At 45.1% G+C, this 17,759-nt stretch overlaps 2 protein-coding genes across 3 annotated transcripts in view; both read left to right on the forward strand.

Moving 5' to 3' along the window:
* The first annotated feature begins 2,790 nt into the window (after positions 1-2,790).
* Positions 2,791-8,848, forward strand: HIGD1A (HIG1 hypoxia inducible domain family member 1A). Its single transcript, XM_061354749.1, has 4 exons — positions 2,791-2,839; positions 4,180-4,308; positions 7,189-7,323; positions 8,077-8,848. The coding sequence occupies exons 1-4, from the start codon at positions 2,806-2,808 to the stop codon at positions 8,124-8,126; spliced, it is 348 nt and encodes a 115-aa protein (XP_061210733.1). The 5' UTR covers positions 2,791-2,805; the 3' UTR covers positions 8,127-8,848.
* Positions 8,849-9,624: 776 nt separating this feature from the next.
* Positions 9,625-17,759, forward strand: part of CCDC13 (coiled-coil domain containing 13) — a 31,306-nt gene continuing 23,171 nt past the window's right edge. For both annotated transcript variants that reach the window (XM_061354769.1, XM_061354770.1), the window contains exons 1-3: positions 9,625-9,774; positions 10,921-11,141; positions 15,843-15,991. In XM_061354769.1, the coding sequence (XP_061210753.1) occupies positions 10,927-11,141; positions 15,843-15,991 (364 nt within the window). In that variant the 5' untranslated portion in view covers positions 9,625-9,774; positions 10,921-10,926. The remainder of the gene's footprint in view (positions 9,775-10,920; positions 11,142-15,842; positions 15,992-17,759) is intronic.

The following is a 17,759-nucleotide window of genomic DNA, read 5'->3' on the forward strand; positions in this document are numbered from 1 at the left end:
GAAATCTGCCCTTCTTTTTCCAGGAAATCTGAATAAGCCACATGCTACTTGGATGGTGCAGAGTCCTCATCCCCTGCAGAGCAGAAATGGTTACCAGTGGGGCCATCGGGCCCTGGCAGCTCTATGGGGACAATCACATGTCTTTGCAGGCACTGACAAAGCCTTGCAAGTGGTACCAGAATAACAAGCTTATTGCCATAGTTGAAGATACAGAGATCGACAACAGCAGAGATGTGCCAGGCTCCTGGCACTGCCACGGGGATGTTGGGAGAAGCTCCACAGAACAACCTTTGCTTGCTTCTCAAAGGTGTCTCTGATGAAGTGGATTATTGGAGAGGTTTTAGAGCATCACTGTTGTTGAGTGGTCACCTAGTAGCTCATTTCCTTCAGCCCACCACCAAACAGGGCTGCAGGGAACACTCTGACTGTGCCAAAGCCATCCTCCATGCCAACTCTGGTGTGCTTTATAAATCCCAAGCCACCTTGGTAAAAACAGGAGAAAAGAGCAGCAGCGATGACCACAGCTCCAAATCCAACCTGCCCCATGGCAGGTGGATTCGCAGAGAGAAATACATTATTTTTACTCATCTTCTTGTTTGCTGCCATCAGCTGGTGTGCATGTGTGCCTGCATTTAAAAGATAGCCTATAATATGTATAGGCAATGTACAGATTATCAGACAGCAAGAAGCTGCTCGCAAAGCTGAGGCGCCAGACACGCACACAAGGATGCTACAGCTGACAACAGTTTCATTAGCCCAGCAATTAAAATGAAATAAGTTTTTTGTTTTAATTGAGTTTTTCCCCTAAAGCACATATTGTGCAGATCTGCAGGGATTTAAATATGCCTCTAAGAGTCATTAGAGAAAGTAGCCTTCATGGTAATCTATCACAAGATTTTAACTCAATTCGGGAGCTGGTAATTGCACAGATCTTTTAAATTCATTTTATTTTTTATACTCTGCAGAGCCCTAATAGCTTTGGCAATTAAGGTAACCAGATTACTGGTAATGGGGAGCACATGTACAGAGATACACCAGCTACCTGAGCTGCTTTCTTTTATGCTTCTGAAAATGTTGTGTCAGTGGTGTGGTGGCCCTGCAGGAGCAGCGGCTCTACGTCCCCCGCTGCTCAGAGATGGGGAGACATAAACACTGCAGCAGAGCACTGCAAAACCAGTCAGGGATTTTGGAGAAAAGGACTCTGCTATTTTGCTCAGACAAGCTGTCCCCTGGTTTATGTGAGGAGGTTAGGCATCTTCAGGATCCTAGATTTTTCCACCTGCCCCAGAGTCTGGTTCACTTAAAGTGAGAAGCAATTTGTCGGTTGTCTTTGGGTTTCAGAATCCACTGCCTGGCATGCAGCAGGTGCAATGTGAGCTCTGCTTGACAGCTGGAATTCAGGAAAAAATAGTCAACAAGACAGTTGACTTGATTCAAGATAACCAGACTGATGGAAATCTGGCCTCTGACTCTGCCCTCTGATACAGAGCTTCCACCTGATGTCACAGTGGGGGTCTATATTGACATGAGAAGTTCTGAACTGGGGTTGTTTAGTCTGGAGAAGAGAAGGCTCAGGGGGGACCTTATAACTCTCTACAAGTATCTGGAAGGAGGCTGTAGTGAGGTGGTGTCAGTCTCTTCTCCTAGGTAACAAGCAATAGGTCAAGAGGTAACCTCCTCAAGGGGAAGTTTAAGCTGCATATTAAAAAAAATTTCTTCACTGAAATGGTACCCAGGCACTGGTACAGGCTGCCCAGGGAAGCGGTGGAACCACCATCCCCGAGGCTGTTCAAGACCGTGTAGATGCCCTTAGTGATATGGTTTAGTGGGGGACTTGGCAGTCTGGGTGTAATGGTTGGACCTGATGAACTTGAAGGTCTTTTCCAACCTAAATGATTCTACGATTCCAAGTTACAGGAAAACTGCAAAGCTTTTTTCCGATCCAGCAAATGACAGCCTAAACCCCTACTTTCGGGGGTTCAACCCGGAGCCTCTGTGTTTTGCAAACCCTAGATACTTGTGCCCAGCCGCGGTGGGGAAAGGCTCCAGCTTCACGCAGGGCCGCACCCCGCTGCCTGTTTAGCAGGTCTGAGGGAAGGGCAGCGGCTGGGATGGGATGAGGTGGGGTGGGATGGGGTGGGATGGGGTGGGATGGGATGGGCTGCTCTAGGTGACAGGGCCGGACCTCCACCATGCCTCCACGCCCGCCCCGAGATGACATCCCGCCCCGGCCTGCAGTGACAGCGGCGGCGCTCTGGATTGGCTGTCGGCGGGTGGGTTGCCGCGTGGCATGCTGGGAGTGGTAGTTCTCAGGCCCGACCCGCAGGAACCTAGGGCCACGGAGGCGGGGCGCGCCCGGCCAATAAGAGACGGGGGGCGGGGCGAGGCGCGCATACGCCGGCCGGTATCGAGATTCGGGAGGCCAACCGCAGCGGCGGTGGCAACAGCGTGGTGAGGACCTATCCTTGGAGGGTAACTGGGGAGGGGACCCGAGGTGGAGACCCGAGAGCTGGGGGAGGGTATCGGGGGCAGATAGAAGGGCAGAGGCCCGGGGTGGAGTGAAGGTGCATGGGGCTGGAGTGGGGCAGAGGCCTTGTGTGGAGTACGAGGGCCTAGTGCTGGAGTAGAGGGAGGGCCCCGGCCGGGTCTGGGTGGGGGAAGGCAGCTCGGTGGTTCTGTGGGGTGCTAGGTCCTGTCACATGCCCACCCGTGTCAGAGCCGCCCCCTGTGGGTGCCCCTGCTGCGGTATGGGGCACGTCAGGGCAGCGATGTGCCCCACGGCCACACGAGGTGAAGGTCACGGAAATGTCTCGCGGTGGACAAATTGCTTCACTTCGCGGTATCCTTCCCTTGTGTGAATCTCACCTGCGGCTGTTTCCGCCTGTCCAGCGTGACTGAGGGGTGGGGGGTGTGTGTGTGTGTGTGTGCCCTCTCAAGTTTCCTTCTCCGAATGAGCCAGGCTAAAATATAACTTCCATTTAGCAATAAGGGTAGCAGTAGGAGGCACAGGAAGGCCAAATCTTTTGGCCTGCAGAGGCTTGCGTGTTTTGTTTAAAACCCAGGCAGTCTGAAATGGGTGCTAACAGGGAATACAGCCACGTTTGAAGTGCATCTTTTGCATATTAATTTAAGCCCGTGCTTAAGTTAAATTCCTGATGGCTTATTTCAAGAGGTTGGAGTACATTGATGTGCCCGCAAGCTGTATGTGGCTGCTGAACCTCTTTACGGCAAAACAGGAACAATACAGGTAGAGGTTTTGCTAGCAGAGGCCTGTGTGATGCTGTTGAACTGACTGTGCTGGCAGAAAGTCACCAATTGAAGAATTATGCTTGTGCCAAGCACTGAAGAAAGAACAGGTTCTCGATGCAGTTGCGATGGAGACAGGACAAGAAGCTGGCAGGTTTTGGTGGATGGTCTCTCTGGTTTGGTGATGATGACTGCGAGTAAAGCCCTCCTCGTGGCCATTGCTGCTTTTTCTTTAACTAGGGGGCATGTGAGAAATCACCTGTGCCGCAATGGAAACTGTGATCATCCTCCTGATGTGCCCTCACATGAGTCTGTGCCAGTCAAGGGCTTCACAACTTGCTCTGGCTCCTCCACAGCTGCCATTTTACATTCTTGCATTCTCCAGTAGGTGTTTGAAATCTCACTGAAGTGGTGGATGAGGTGGTAAGAGATGTAGTGACCAACAAGCTGCCAGGTAGGGCTGACCTTCTGCAGCAGCTTGCACTTTCCCTGAGTGCTTCAAGTGCTGCTCTTGGCAGGGAGTGAAAGAGGAGAAATGAACTTCTCTGAGGTCAGAGCTGCTGTTAGGGAATTGTCTGTGGAAATAAAGCAGTGTGGTGGAGGATGGAAGGCCTGAAAGGAAATGCAGGCAGTGATCAGAGCTTTCAGTGGCTTCTCGCTGCCCATGAGGGGCAGCTGGGGTCTGTAATTGTGTGAAAGCCATGGCAGAAATTTGTTGCTTCAGCACTTTTTCTTTTGTCCTGTCCTTCCCTCTCCTATTATGCAATGATCTTGCTTTCCAGGACTTCACTTGAATTAGTTCATCTGTATATAGCTCATCAGCTCGAGTCTAGCTGTTGTGCTTTTATCTTGCTGCTCAGTTCACTCATGGACTATGTAAGGGAATTTATTTTTCTAAAAGTTCTCTTAACTTGGTGTTTCTAAATCCTGAAGAGAGACTCTTTGTCTTCACAGCCACTATGTCATCTGGCCAGGAATCCATTTTCCCTGAATATGAGACTGAAACCAGTCAGACGTCAAAGCTGTTAAGAAAATTTAAAGAGACGCCATTTGTACCAGTTGGTAAGTATAAAGAAGAATAAATGTGTTTACACATACATCTTTCTTTTCATGGGCAATCAGTAGGGTTAATGCTGTTTACCTTTTTCCCCCATTAATGGGAAATAACTTTGAAATTACTTCGTTGTGTAGGCTTTTCGTATGCTGACAGCAGTATTCCTTCTGCCCAGAATGATGTTTGCTCTGCAAGATACAGGGAAATTAATGAGGCTTGTTAGCATAAATAGAAAACTCAGAACCTACAATTGCAAGTGGAAAAAAAAAATCCACAAAACAACACCAAAAAAAAACCCAGCCAACCTGCAAACCCTGAAAGATTAATTAGGTGAGCTTAAAAAAGGATGCTTAGGTGATCCTGTTAAGTGTTAAAGAGACTGTGTTTTCTAGACGTTCTGGAGTGTACGGTTGATGGGAAGTACGTGATCTTTACAAAGTGACTTTAAAGCCAACAAAATACAACCTAGAAGTGTCTAAAAATACAACCTGCCAGCTAAATGTGTCATCCTTCTCTGCTGGTATCCTTAGTTTAAAATGCATTTTCTTAGTAGGTTTTGCAGTGCCCCAGCTTGAGGAGGCTGCTAAAGTTTTCAGCCTCTCTGCTGAAACCCTGAGAAAGCCTCAGAGGAGGGAGAGGGTCAGTTGTATCCCTCCCAAGAGCTTTGCTCTGACTGGGACCTGCCTCTGACGTGAGACATGTTTGATTTCCAGCCACCTAAAATGGAGAGCAGTCAGGTCACTTAGGGTGAACTGTTTCAGGCGTTTGCCAGGAGATATCTGTCACCGGTCTGTGTGATCACAGGACTTTGCTTTCCAGCTTCCTAGGGCGTACTGTGAGTTCTGTGAGTTCGGGTTCTCCTGAGCAGATGGGCAAAATTTAACCTTCAGCCTATGCTGGAGCTAGTTTGAGTGCTCTAAAACTCTTAATTGGTATTTAATGAAGCTGCCACATGGGTCGTGCACCAGTGAAGGGTTTATGGCTTCGCAAGTGGAACTGGTGATACTCCTGTTCAGGGAGACAAGCTGTCCAAGCTCTCGTTGGTAAAATACACACTACACTTAAAAATTGGCTGCCTCCTTGTGCTATGTAAATAATCATGCAAAATAGGAAATGAAGTGGATAAAATTGGGAAATCTTATGCATTGGCACTCTATATTCCATGAGACCATCAGTATACACAGGTTGGAGCTGGCATAGCCAGGGCTGTGGTTGGTCTGTTGGAGAACAAAACGTTCATTCTCTCCCTGTGAAAGAGACCTGGCTGCACTTCTCCCCCCACCTCTCAGGACCAGTAACACGACTTGTCCTATCCCAGTGAAAGCTGTCTGTATGTGACAACATACAGTCAGGACAGTGGGTATGTCAGGCTGCACCTATATGCTGGGGGTCATATCTGCAGCTGAGTAGGGTTCTTGGATGTGAGCTTCTGTCCTGGAAAGAGGATGCAAGCAGCACTTACTCCTCCTGAAAATTATCCAGGAACTCTGAGCTACTGCTTTGGCATTTTAACGCTAGTGGAAATCCTAGAATGGTTTGGGTTGGAAGGCACCTTAAGGATAGGAAGAAATTCTTCCCTGTGAGGGTGGTGAGGCCCTGGCACAGGTTGCCCAGAGAAGCTGTTGCTGCCCTATCCCTGGCAGTGTTCAAGGCCAGGTTGGATGGGGCTTTGAGCAACCTGGTCTTGTGGAAGGAGTCCCTGTCCGTGGCAGGGGGTTGGACTTAGGATTAGGGAAGGGAACTTAAAGACCATCCAGTTCCAAATGTCCTGCCACAGGCAGGGATACCTTCCACTTGACTAGGTCGTCAAAGCCCTGGCCAAGTAACAGCTGGAGTTTAGACAGCAGGCAAGCAAGAGGTCTGAAGATCTCTAAAGATCTGTATTCTTGCCATTGTTACCAAAACAGTGAGGCAAATAGCTGCAAAAAAGCCAGAGGAAATGTCAATAATTTATTGCAGCAACTAGCTCATTAGCTCATGTTTGTGAAGGATTTACTTGATTATGTAAAGGCAACCATGAAAGCCTTTAAATAACAAAAAAAGAATTTTTCAGTGTCTAAGATTGTCTCATAAGAGTACCCCTATTCTGCCCTAGCCATTTTTATGTAAGATTTTGTGTGATGGCAAAAGGTGCCCCTGAAACTGCTCTGCTCTTGTAGGAAGCAGGAAATCTATGGAAAGTATATGAAGACCTAAAATGGTATTTACTGCTACAGTCTTACTTAGTGATTAGATCATTTTCTATTATATGGGTTTCAGTTGAAATATTTTGTACCATCACATGGTTGACTGGTTTTTGCCCCATGAAATCTTGTTTCTGCTTGATGTCGTTTAATTTAAAAGCTATTTTTATATTTCATAATGTAACATAATCTAGGAATTATATGATGTTCTCTCTAGCTTGTCTCTGTGTATGAAAATGACAATCTCTTGCTCTTCTTTGCACTGACTTCTGCATAGAATGAGGGGACCCATGAGTGCAATCAGTAGACAGGGCAAGACTTGTCATCCACATAGAAACAGCAATTTGACCAAAGCATGGTTATTTTAGGACAGGGGGAAACACCTGAAGTCATGCCAGGGAACATTTATCTTTGATATTAAGAGAAATTTCTTCACCAAAAGTGTTATCAAGTGTTGGAACAGGCTGCCCAGGGAAGTGGCTAAATGGCCATCCCTAGAGGGATTCAAAAGACTTGCAGATGTGGCACTTAAAGACATGGTTCAGTGATGGCCTTGGCAGCGCTTGGTTGACAGTTGGACTTGATCTTCAGGGTCTTTTCCAACCTAAATAACTGCATGATTCCCGGGGTATTTTGTTTAGATGGGTCACTTCACACATCCCTGATGTTGATCTCAACTCAGAAGGATGCTTGCCTCTCTTGCAGGGATGGCTGGCTTTGTCGCATTGGTTGGGTATGGGCTGTACAAATTGAAGCACAGAGGTAACATGAAAATGTCGCTTCACCTGATTCACGTGCGGGTGGCAGCCCAGGGCTTCGTCGTGGGAGCGCTCACATGTGGTGCGTACTGAACAGGAGGACCTCTCACATCTATTCTCTTAGTGGTTTACACAGCGTACATGAAATATTGGGGTGGAAGTGTGCCATCTCTTACATTTTAGGATGTTTATGCTCATGACTGGTGTTTGCTGAGACTTCCTAGAGTAGTGTGACTTTTAACTACACGTTTTAATGTTAAGCTGTGCTAACTCTGAGAGTAGAAGCTTTGACTGCTTTTAGATGTGGAAAGTATGTGAGGTTCTGCAGATGTTGAAATTAAGAGGCAAATAAAATAAAAGAATGGTCTGAGATTAATATTTCCCCTTGTAAATATGTTGCTGTTCCTGAATATAGCACATTGGAAGACCAGTTTATGTAGTGTAGTATTGTATGTTTTTATATATAGATTTTCAGGACTGAATGTACGAGTGTGTATGTCCCAGGTCTTACCTAAGTATTCGAGCTATGTATGTGTGTCAGTGCCTGTCCTGTGAAACACTGTTGATACTGTATTCCCAGAAGTTACAACAGAGAAGCCTGACTGCAACGCAAACTAGAATTAGCTTGGGATCAGGATTTTCATATACAGTATAATTCCCTGTCAGACTTCTCTGTATATGAAGAAGTCAGTGTACATCACTGCTATTAATAAAAAAAAAAAAAAAAAGAGGAAGGGAAACATTATTTCATGACTGAGACTCTCTCTTACTGTTGAAATTGAAACCTGTTATTTCTTGTTTAACAAAGCTTTCTGATTGTATTTCTGTCTTGTAGGTGTGCTGTATTCGATGTTTCGGGAGCATGTGCTGAAGCCCAAGGAGTAGCAGAAAGCTGACTGAAATCTCTGTCCTGGTGGTGGCCTGTGTACTGCAGCTACAAACCTCCTATCAAGGGGTTCTTGAGGAAAAACAAAAAACACGGTATTAGAGAATTGCCCTGTATATATTTGGTGTACAGAACACTGTCTTGGAGCTGGCAGCCTAAATGATTGTGCACTGGGGTAGCGGGTGTCAGAGTGTTTCTTTGATTGACATTAGCATATCCCAGCTTTTAGGGGATAGAGTAGAGTACAATGCCTTTATCTTCTCCTCAACTATCAATACTTTCCTAAAATTGGTGGCTTCTTTTGCTGCCGTTGCCCAAAACCACAGTCTGAACTAGCTTCTATGAGGCATTGGGCAGGATGTGGAGGCCAGGCCTGTAAGTTGTCGTGAATGCTTTGCTGTCATTCTATCTAGTGTATTTGTCAGCCTCCAACTTTGTAATTTAGAAGCTTCTAGTAGCACTAAACGATTTATAAAATATTGAGAGAAATATGAACATTTATTTTTTTTTATTTAAGGCGTAAGTATTCAGTGTGTTGCAGCTATTTAAATGTTATATTTATTCATTGTTAAGAGGACACAGGCTCCCTATTTTTACTATAGATTTTCAGACTCTTGAATTGCTATATTTTGTAACTTTATTTACAGTGTTCTTCTGAATAACATTTAAATGTAACATTTAAAACAGATACTGTGGAAATTAAACCTTTATTTGGTGTTCTGATGCTTTCAGCTGAAGTGTATGATCTAGCTCTGATTTCTGTGGTATCATTATAAATCTGAAAAGGCCCCATAATCTTTGAGGTGTTAAAACCTTTCTCTGTCAGTTGCTACTGTTATTTTACACTCGGACCCCTTGTATCTGCAACAGCAGTCACAAAAATAAATATGTTGAGAAATCCAATTTGTAAAAACCTCATTTTCTCCTCTTAGCTTACATTCCATGGTGACAATATGATGTCTCTGTAGCAAATACCACAAGGTCTATACTGCACCTCTGTCTGTGACATATTGTACAGCCCAGTGGGAGGTAAAACGTGAATAAATGTATGAGCACTAGAGGTAACAAGTGTTTGGCTATGGATTTGTTGGGGGGTGCGCCCCCCTGTGCGTGCCTCCTCTTGCAGAGCAGGGTGAGCTCCTGTACCCGGATAAAAACCGCCTGAGAAGGTGCGATGCTCCTGGAAAGGCCATTCCCAGCCGGCACAACTTCGCTGTCCTTGGCGGCGCTCACAGCCCTCCCCCACCGGGGACGAGCGGCGAAGGCGTACGGAAAGTCCTCTCCACCGCGCATGGGCCTTTTCCCGTCACCGCCTTCCTCCTCCCCCTCCACGGGGCGGTATAAGGAGCAACCCCACTCCCTCCACCGCCGCACCCCGAGGGGCTGGGCTTCTACCGGGAAGGGGCGGTCCTGTGCGCGGCTCATCGGAGCTATCATGGCGGCTGGCTTGAGGGGTAGGGCGCATGCGTGGCCCTGCCCTTCCCCTGCCCTTCTAGCCTGGGCGCCGTTGCTATGAGAACCGCGTGGGGCTGCGGCTGGGCCGGGAGCCGGAGCCGGAGCGGCCGGGCCCAGCGGGCAGCCAGCAGGAAGGGGCGGCTGGGGAGGGGGTCCCTGCCGCTGCCCTCGGGGCCGGGGAAGGCGGTTTCGGTAGGCAGATGGGCCGGGAGGTGCGGGGGAGGCAGCGCGGCCCTGCCAGGCGGCAGAACAAGGCGGGCGTTGCGCGGGGAAGAGAGGGATTCCCCTCTCCGCACGCATCAGATCTGCAGCAGAGCCCCTATTCTAGGTTTGGACTCGGTGCCCAGGCAGGTTGTCGGGCTAAAGATTGCCCTCTGACCATCGTTCATACCCACGGGGCTTGTGGCTATGCAGAGGCGCCGGACTCTGCTCTTTGCTCTTGTCGGTTCATAGTGCACCCTGTCCCGGTGCAGGCTGCGGTGTGTCCCTGCCCACACAGTACAGACAGGCACAGAGGGACGTGGCCCGCGTTTCTGCACTTCGTCAGGATGGTTGCTGCCCTAGTGTCAGAAAGGGCGTGTGTTAATTACTCAGCAAAAAAACCTTTGATAGTTTTTACTGATTGTTCTTCCTAGACCAAAGGTGCACTAGGGTTTTTTGCTGATGGTAAATGTCAAACAGAAGGAGAAGCGGCTGGAATACATCAGAAAACTGCTCATCTTCAGTCGTATGTAGTAAAGCTCTAGACATTTAAGTGAGTAGCAGTACTATCACTTTAGTGTTATCACTTAATGCTTAGAAATCTGGGGGGAAATAAAAGTCACGCCCTTGGTGTCTTGTGCCCAAAAGGGAGCATTAGGATAAACAGAGATCTTCCATCCTTTGTCAGTCCCACATTAACCCAAAAATGGAGGGATCTGCACCTTTCTTTGGAACATGGGAAAGAAGGCTGGGTGGTTGCCAACGGTTTGTGTTCTGCTTAGTGTATCATGATGGCCTGCTGCACTCTTGGGTTTGACCCCAGCTTGCTCTTCATTAAAAATGTTTATTTAAATGATGTGTTTAAAAACATTTTAAAACATTTCTTTTTAGATGCTAAAGTGGAAAAGGCCCCAAAACGTTTTTGAAGAGTGCTTGAAAACTGTTTATAAGAAAAAGTACTTGAAGCAAGTCAGTGGGATTGAGGATCCCAGTGGCTGAGAGAAGGAGGCGACAGGGAAGCTGTGCAGAGGTCAGTGAGGGAAAATTGAAAAGCAGTTGTTAGAGGAAGATGTTTTTCAAATAGATGTTGATCTCTGCTTGCTGTTGCTTTTTATTTTCTTCTTGTTATGCTTTTAGTAAACAATGGAGTCAAACATAAAAGAGAATGAATATTTTCAAAGCCAATTTAAGGCTTATCAAGAACAACAGCAAAGGCGGCTGCAAAATCTAATGGAGAAGAAGGAAAAGCAGAATGGTCAGAAGGGTGATAATGGCAATACAAAGGTGACTTTCAGCATCCCGAATGATCTAAACCTCTTTGAAGCAGGACAACCTTTAAATGAAGATGACGGCAAAAGGTAAAGCTGTAGCAGCACCATTTCTTCAGGAAGTCAAAGAAGTGTATTTAGCAGACTTTTTATGAAACTCATATTAAGTGAGCAGCATGCTTTCTTCACGTATCAGGCTTTCAGTATACTGATGTCGTGGTTCCCAGGATGAAAGTCAAAAACACAGCAGTGCGCCAGCTACTAAGAAGGAGAAAAATGACTGCTATTGCTGAACCCAGGACAGCTGAGAAGACTTTCACTGTCCCTAAAGTGTCTATCCTTAGAGCACTATGATGTGCACTTTATTTTCAATGTCTCACAAATGAAGAGTGGAAGGACAGAGGGGTTAAGGGTGACATGCTAGGGGCAGCTAGGTACTATCTGTCAAAATCCAGTCATTCAGGATCACTAACACCGTTGGTTAGTTCCTACCTAGGCTTGTAAACAAACAAGTTCCCTATGTGAATAATTTCCAGAGACAGATAAGGACAAAAAAGGTAATAGGTGCACCCCAGAGGACTACACAAAAGTATTTCCCTGGCTATCTTTGCACTACAACCTGACTTAGTAGATGAAAAGACAGCCGGCTATGTAGGAGAGTCTTATAGGCAGAGTTGCCTCCTGGTTAAGATACTTGACAGGGTTGCACAAGGTAAGGTTTTAAGTCTTACTGGGGACAGGGGGTTGGGTCTTACCTCACCCACTGGGGCAGTGTCTGGATTACCAGGACATTGGATATTCTGGTATGGATCTCCCTTGATCTTGTTTTTAGAGCTGAGTTACTGGAGCAGAGAATTGAAACTTCAGCTGAGATAACTTATCTTCCTCCTAGGATATAGTTGGTCAGTCTTCCCTTCTGACCTAACTGATTTCTTTTTTACAAACTAGAACAGGTCCAAAGTTGGACACATCCCAAAGATGTCTGCAGTGTTGGCTGTTCAGGGGTATGCTCTGTGTTAGTGGTGAAGCCAGCTGAAGAAATTCCTGCTTCTACACCCCCCTTGCAGCTGTGCTGATACAGCTGTTTGCTGGAAACTGGATTCACTTTCTGGAGCAAGGGTACTTCTATCTCAGGTCATTTCAATGAAGAGGAGCTGGCAGCTTTGCTAAAACCAGCAAATCACAGGTGGAAAACCACAATTAGGCATATACCTTTGAGATAGTTTTCTCTCCCAGCATCTGGAGTCAGGAAGGGCACTTCTACCAAAGTTTATCAAGCCACTCACCAAGGTTTATTCATTCCTAAATGCTGATCTTCCTTCTGTGTTACTCTGGGCAACTCCCTGCTCAGTTTGTTTCTGAGAATTGCTTCCTGAAATGCCCAAGTGCATTAGCTGCAGCAGACCTTCTGTGAAGATGCAGGGAGTTCAGGAGCGAACCACTGAAACTTACAGATGTTTCTGGAAAAGTAGTGTTCGTGCTGTTCAGGAAGTCTGTGTATAAACAGGGAGCTGATCCCTCCATTGCATCATAGTCCCTCACTATGGCTGTTAGATTTGCCAGGTTATGCTTCTGATGTGGCCTCTACCAGCTGTCTTCTTCCCTTCAACATTTTGTTCTGATAGTATATGGAAGATTACTATGGAGATCTGGTTTTTTTAATATATATATATATTTTTTTTTTTTTTTTTTTAATGGAAAGGGAAACTGATTCCCATAGTTCAGATGTGGATTTGCCTAGTGGAGGAGAAGGCATAGGTGCTCTCATAGCACATCTTGATGCAGTGTGCATTCCCTGACATGCAGAGTATAGGAGCGTCCCAGCAGTTTTCTGTTATTTAAGGTCCAGTAGTTTAGGTCTGAGTAATTCAAGAGCTATTATGTATCCCTGTTTTCAGTGACGCTGACTGTTGAAAGTCCCCATTTGACACTGCAGGTGTAGCAGATTTATCTGGATTGTCCTTTGCTTAAGTACTTCTGTGTTCAGCAAAAGAGGGGTTACGAGTGTATCAAATCCAGGCAGAATTTGCTTCTGGAATGGATTCACCAGGATGTACTTTGCAGTATTCCCATGACAACACATTAGAAACTTGTTCCAGAATAACAGGACTCCATATGGTCTGCAGTGGCAGTGATTTCAGCACGTCAGTGTTGTTTATAGCAGCAATGGAAAACATTCTCCCCTCAGAAGTTTTGCTTCCTCTGAGCCTTGGGAGTTTGTTTTTCTTTCCTCTGTCCTACTCCCAAATTTTGTTTAAGTGAGTGGTTAGGTGAAACTTCTGTCTTTCTGGTTTGTTCTTTCTGTCATTTTATCCTCCCTAGTGGAGGAACGGTTGGACTTGATGATCTTAAAGGCCTTTTCCAACCTGGTTGATTCTATGATTCTACTCTGGTATATTTAAGTGATTCTCTCCATCACATGGAGAATTTGTAACAGAGTTGGGAAAGACACCAGAAGTTCAGTTACAGACCCTGTTCATAAGCTTCACCTGTCTCTATTTCCTTGAGCTAGAGTGAAAAGGGTTACCTTTTGGTGGCCTGTTTCTTTTGGCTGACTTTCTGTAGCTGAGTCACTGGGGTGGAAACTGCTGCCTCCTTTGCAATATGTAGAGTCACTCTGGGATGGGTGGGATGGAGGTGTTTCTCAGAGGAGACTTCAGCTCTGTGCAGCTGGGGTTTGTGTCCATCCTACTAAAGTGCTTTTTGTTAAGACTTGGAAGCCAGCTCTGAAGAAGACATCGCTGCTCAGGTGTGATAAAAGCTGAGAGCCTTTTTTCATGTTAATTCTCTAACTGTTAAAAATCCTTTCGTCTACATATCTCTAATTAGAGCTGCACACTTCTGTGAGGGGCTGCATGTATAACTTAGTTTTGCCTCTTTTCTGCTCAGAGTGCTGCTTGCTTTCTTCTCTTTTGTAAACAGCTGCCTTTAATCTGCCTTTGATTTGCAGGTTTGAAACACAAGTGCATTTCTTATCATCTCATAAATTGACTGTGCTGTTTATGGCAGTGCTTTAAGGGGTCATTTCTTTCTGATATGTACTGATGGACAGAGCAATTAAAAGTTTCAGAGTCCAGTTGGAGCAAAAAGCTTGCTAACACTTTTGAATAGAAAAGATTTAGGTGACTACTGAGGTAGCTGACTTGCCTGGCTGTGGATATGTTTAAAGCCACCAGTGTATACTGTAACAGCCAGGCTTAATCCAAATCTCTGTGATCATCCACTGTTCCAGATTAAGTCACCAAAATGCAAACATTTAGGGCCATTCTGTAGATAATAGGAATCCATGGGTCAATTCATCTGGCTGATTTAGGTGTCTAATGATATTTGAGATAGGGTATCGGGAATTTCCACATGGGAAGGATAGTTAGGACATGGAAGACCTGCACCCTTCTGTAGCAGCAGCTAGGGGTTGAGTGGGCAGCCCAAATGCCACCTGTGTATGTGTTACTGAACTGAGTCCCCTCATCAGGGCAATTAGTGGCACTGCAAGAGCAATTCAGATGGCATCTAGTCTGTAGGCAGTACTGGTTGTATTGACTGGACCTCCTTTGACTTTCGTGTGCAGTTTGGCTTGTTGCTTACAGAGAGATGCCCATGTCTTGGTACAGAGTGGGACCCCATCCTGAAACTCAGATAGAGCAAGATGAAGAAACTCAGATGGGTGGGGAAACTCAGAGGCCGTGTAGGCAGAATGGGAATCATGGACTTGAGCCAGCAGGGTCTCTGCCATAAACTTACTTACCAAAGACAGTGTCAGTACAACTTCTCTAGCACATTTGGTTTCCTCCCTTCCGTTCATTGCTTGCTGCTGGCTAAAAGGTGTGTCTAAAGTTGGAGGATGTTAGTAGTTCCTGGGTTGGCTCATATGTCTACACATAGGTGGCAAGTGCTCTCTGAGATGCTCTTGATTCTTTCCTTGGGCTCCAGTAATTTTCCCAAGAACCCTATGTCATGGCTGCTGGCCTCACATAAGAAGCTCAGAAAATCATGGGGCATCACAGATGTCTGAGTGCTCACAAGTGAATTGATCCCCCAAGGCCTTAGCATCTAGATTTTACATTCAGAGGAACCATCATGTGAGAACAGCAAAGAGATTGAAGCTATAATTATCTGGATGTCTTAGAGAAATAAAACCCTTAAATGTCACTAAATGTACTGAAGAATAAGAGAATCAAGACTATTTCCTCCTGTTCAGAGGGGGTTTTGATATTCTTTGTTTCTAAATTAATTCCAAAAAGCAACGTTAAGAATGCAGACTGATGCCAGTCCCTGCCTTTGGGGTTCCAAGCAAATCAGATGAGGACACAGGAAATGGGTCTTTTGTGAATTACTATAAAGCATTAATTTTAAAGAAAGAACCTCAGTAACAGCTTTTGTAGTTGTTGTTCTGTTTGCTTTGGTAATTATGGAAAGTAAAGCCTGAATGTTATGGATGCTGAATGGTGAGCCTGTCTAGTTTCTCCTGAAGAAACATGTAAGTAAGACTGAGTGAGATGAGATTATTCAATGACTTCAAGACCACTGAAAATATGCCTGTTCTATAATGGTTTGCTCAGACAACACAAGGGAGTGCAGAATTTTTTAAGAGGAAATGTTAACTGAATAGGTCAGACCATCAGCTTGTGTTCTGATCTGAACTTTGGGATATGCTACTTACTTCAGTAAACTCACACCTGGTAAGCTCGGCTCATTTAGCATGCAGTCATTTCATTCTTTTATTTCTGGAAGCAACTATTTGAAGCACGTTACAGTGACATTTACATTTGCATTATGGTTTATTTTTCCCAGGTTTCTTGAGGTTGAGAATAAGCAGCTCCAGGATCAGCTTCGAGAGGTCCAAGACGAGAACTGCAGACTGTACAAACTGTTGACAGATAAAGATTTTGAAATAAAGCAACTCCAGAAAAAAATACAGGAGGACAGATTGGCTTTAACAGGTAAACACAGTAACTTTGTATTCTCACTGTTAATTTGCTTGATGCGGGTAACAGTAGACATAGGGTAAGAGATTCATTGTGAGCCCCTGGCAGTGAAATAGTAATGTGGCATCTCTACCTGCTTAATGCTAATAAGGAGTGTATTAGTCACATTGTGGTTGCCTCTGTTGCACACCTGTAATGAGTTTCTGCTAGGAAGAATCAAAATTCAGGTTTCAGGTGAGAGAGACTTGTTCTCTGTTGAGCTTGCAGGAATTTGCACTAGCACTGAAACCACTTGGCTCTGACCTATGAAAATACTTGCTACCTAAACCTGGGAAGGATCTCGACTGACACAGTTTTGCATTTGCTGAGTTTACAAAGCATCTTGCTTGCACAAGGAGTCTCATGGCTTTATTTGCAGAGAGAAGTTCCTTGCAGTGGTTTTACATGATAGCGCTTACACATGGAACAGCATATATGCTTAAAGGTCCACGCCTTCCTCTCTCCTTCAGTTTCAGAATCTACAAAATACGAACACTACTACTACTACTCCCCATCTTACGGAGCTATTGAAAGGACCAAATGACTTATGGCAGTCAGACAGGTCAGATTTAAGGTGCAGAAAATATTGTTATTAATAATTATATGGCCCTCAAAAGAAGTATCAGGCCCTTCTGGGGTACACAGCGATCTGTTCTTCACAAATTTTCTGCAAACTTTCTGTTATTGGTACAAACCCAGTTATGATTCATAGACATCTTATTTTGGAAAACGTTCTGTTAATATCAAAGAGCAGTGTTGCAGCTTTCTCGGCTTTATGGTGCTAAATTCCTTATTCAGGCTCCTTTTGTTTGCGTGAATAGGGCACATGCAGGATGCTTGCTGAATGCTAAATCTGGCTTCTAACGTGTCCTGGGGGTCCTTTGAAACTTGGACTGTGCAGGCTGCATTTCCTCCACTGGGTGCCACTGTTGTTTAGGACAGCAGAGATGACTGGGCTAGCAGAGAAGGGGCAAACCAGCATCAGCAGACTTAAATAACATTTAAATTGCACCTTAATTCTTAAAAACTGCCAGTGGCTTGCATGTAGAAGAGAGGATGAGCTGTTACTGGGTCAGAACTAGGAGCCAGATGTGCTGTTGCAGCTTCGCTGGCTGACTCGTGTGCCAGCTTGCAGCAGTTTGCTCCATGCTTCTGTCTTTCTTGTCTACAATCTGGCAAAGACTCATCCACATTGCTTGGGAATTAAAAGCTTTGATTAAATGTGTGCAGTGCATTTGATAACCATCACATGGAAGCACCAGCGTGGCTTTTGGTTAGTTTATTACTTTACTGATCAATGGCAGTCATTATTTATCATGAAAACTAAGGAAAAGGCAGCTTCTAGATAAGAAGGGAAAAACAAATCAGATAAAGGAATAAGAACAGTGGAAATGCTTTTAAAAATAATAAATTTATGTTCTCTACACGTTTTTTAAATAGTGATATAGGCGCATATTTTGTTGATGTATTCTGCATCCCCCCTTTAAAGTCTCTAGGGGTTTTATGTGACTCAGAATTCACTTTAAAGTGATCTGTTGTCCTTGCATCTCACCTCAGGTCTTGAACATAATCTTCACAATGTCAGCAGAAAAGTTAATCCTTCAGAGAAGTGAAGGAGGATGAAGGAGTTAAAAAGAATGACAACAGCTGAGTTCAGTCTTCATATACCCCACCAATGTTTTGTTATTGTAGGCTCGTATTCATTGCTGAGCTAGAGGTTTCCTTGGACATAGTATGCAATTAT

The sequence above is a fragment of the Neopsephotus bourkii genome, unplaced genomic scaffold (assembly GCF_033783945.1).
Source record: "Neopsephotus bourkii isolate Nb327-2 ecotype Australia unplaced genomic scaffold, CSIRO-AGI_Nbou_v1 NB_745, whole genome shotgun sequence".
Classification (NCBI taxonomy): Eukaryota; Metazoa; Chordata; class Aves; order Psittaciformes; family Psittacidae; genus Neopsephotus; species Neopsephotus bourkii.

Excerpts from the sequence above, each read along its gene's own strand:
- HIGD1A (XM_061354749.1), top strand. The coding sequence starts at position 2,806 with ATGTCTCGCGGTGGACAAATTGCTTCACTTCGCG. Across the intron at positions 2,840-4,179 it reads ACAAATTGCTTCACTTCGCG|AGAGACTCTTTGTCTTCACA; the intron begins GTATCCTTCCCT and ends TAAATCCTGAAG. Across the intron at positions 4,309-7,188 it reads GACGCCATTTGTACCAGTTG|GGATGGCTGGCTTTGTCGCA; the intron begins GTAAGTATAAAG and ends CCTCTCTTGCAG.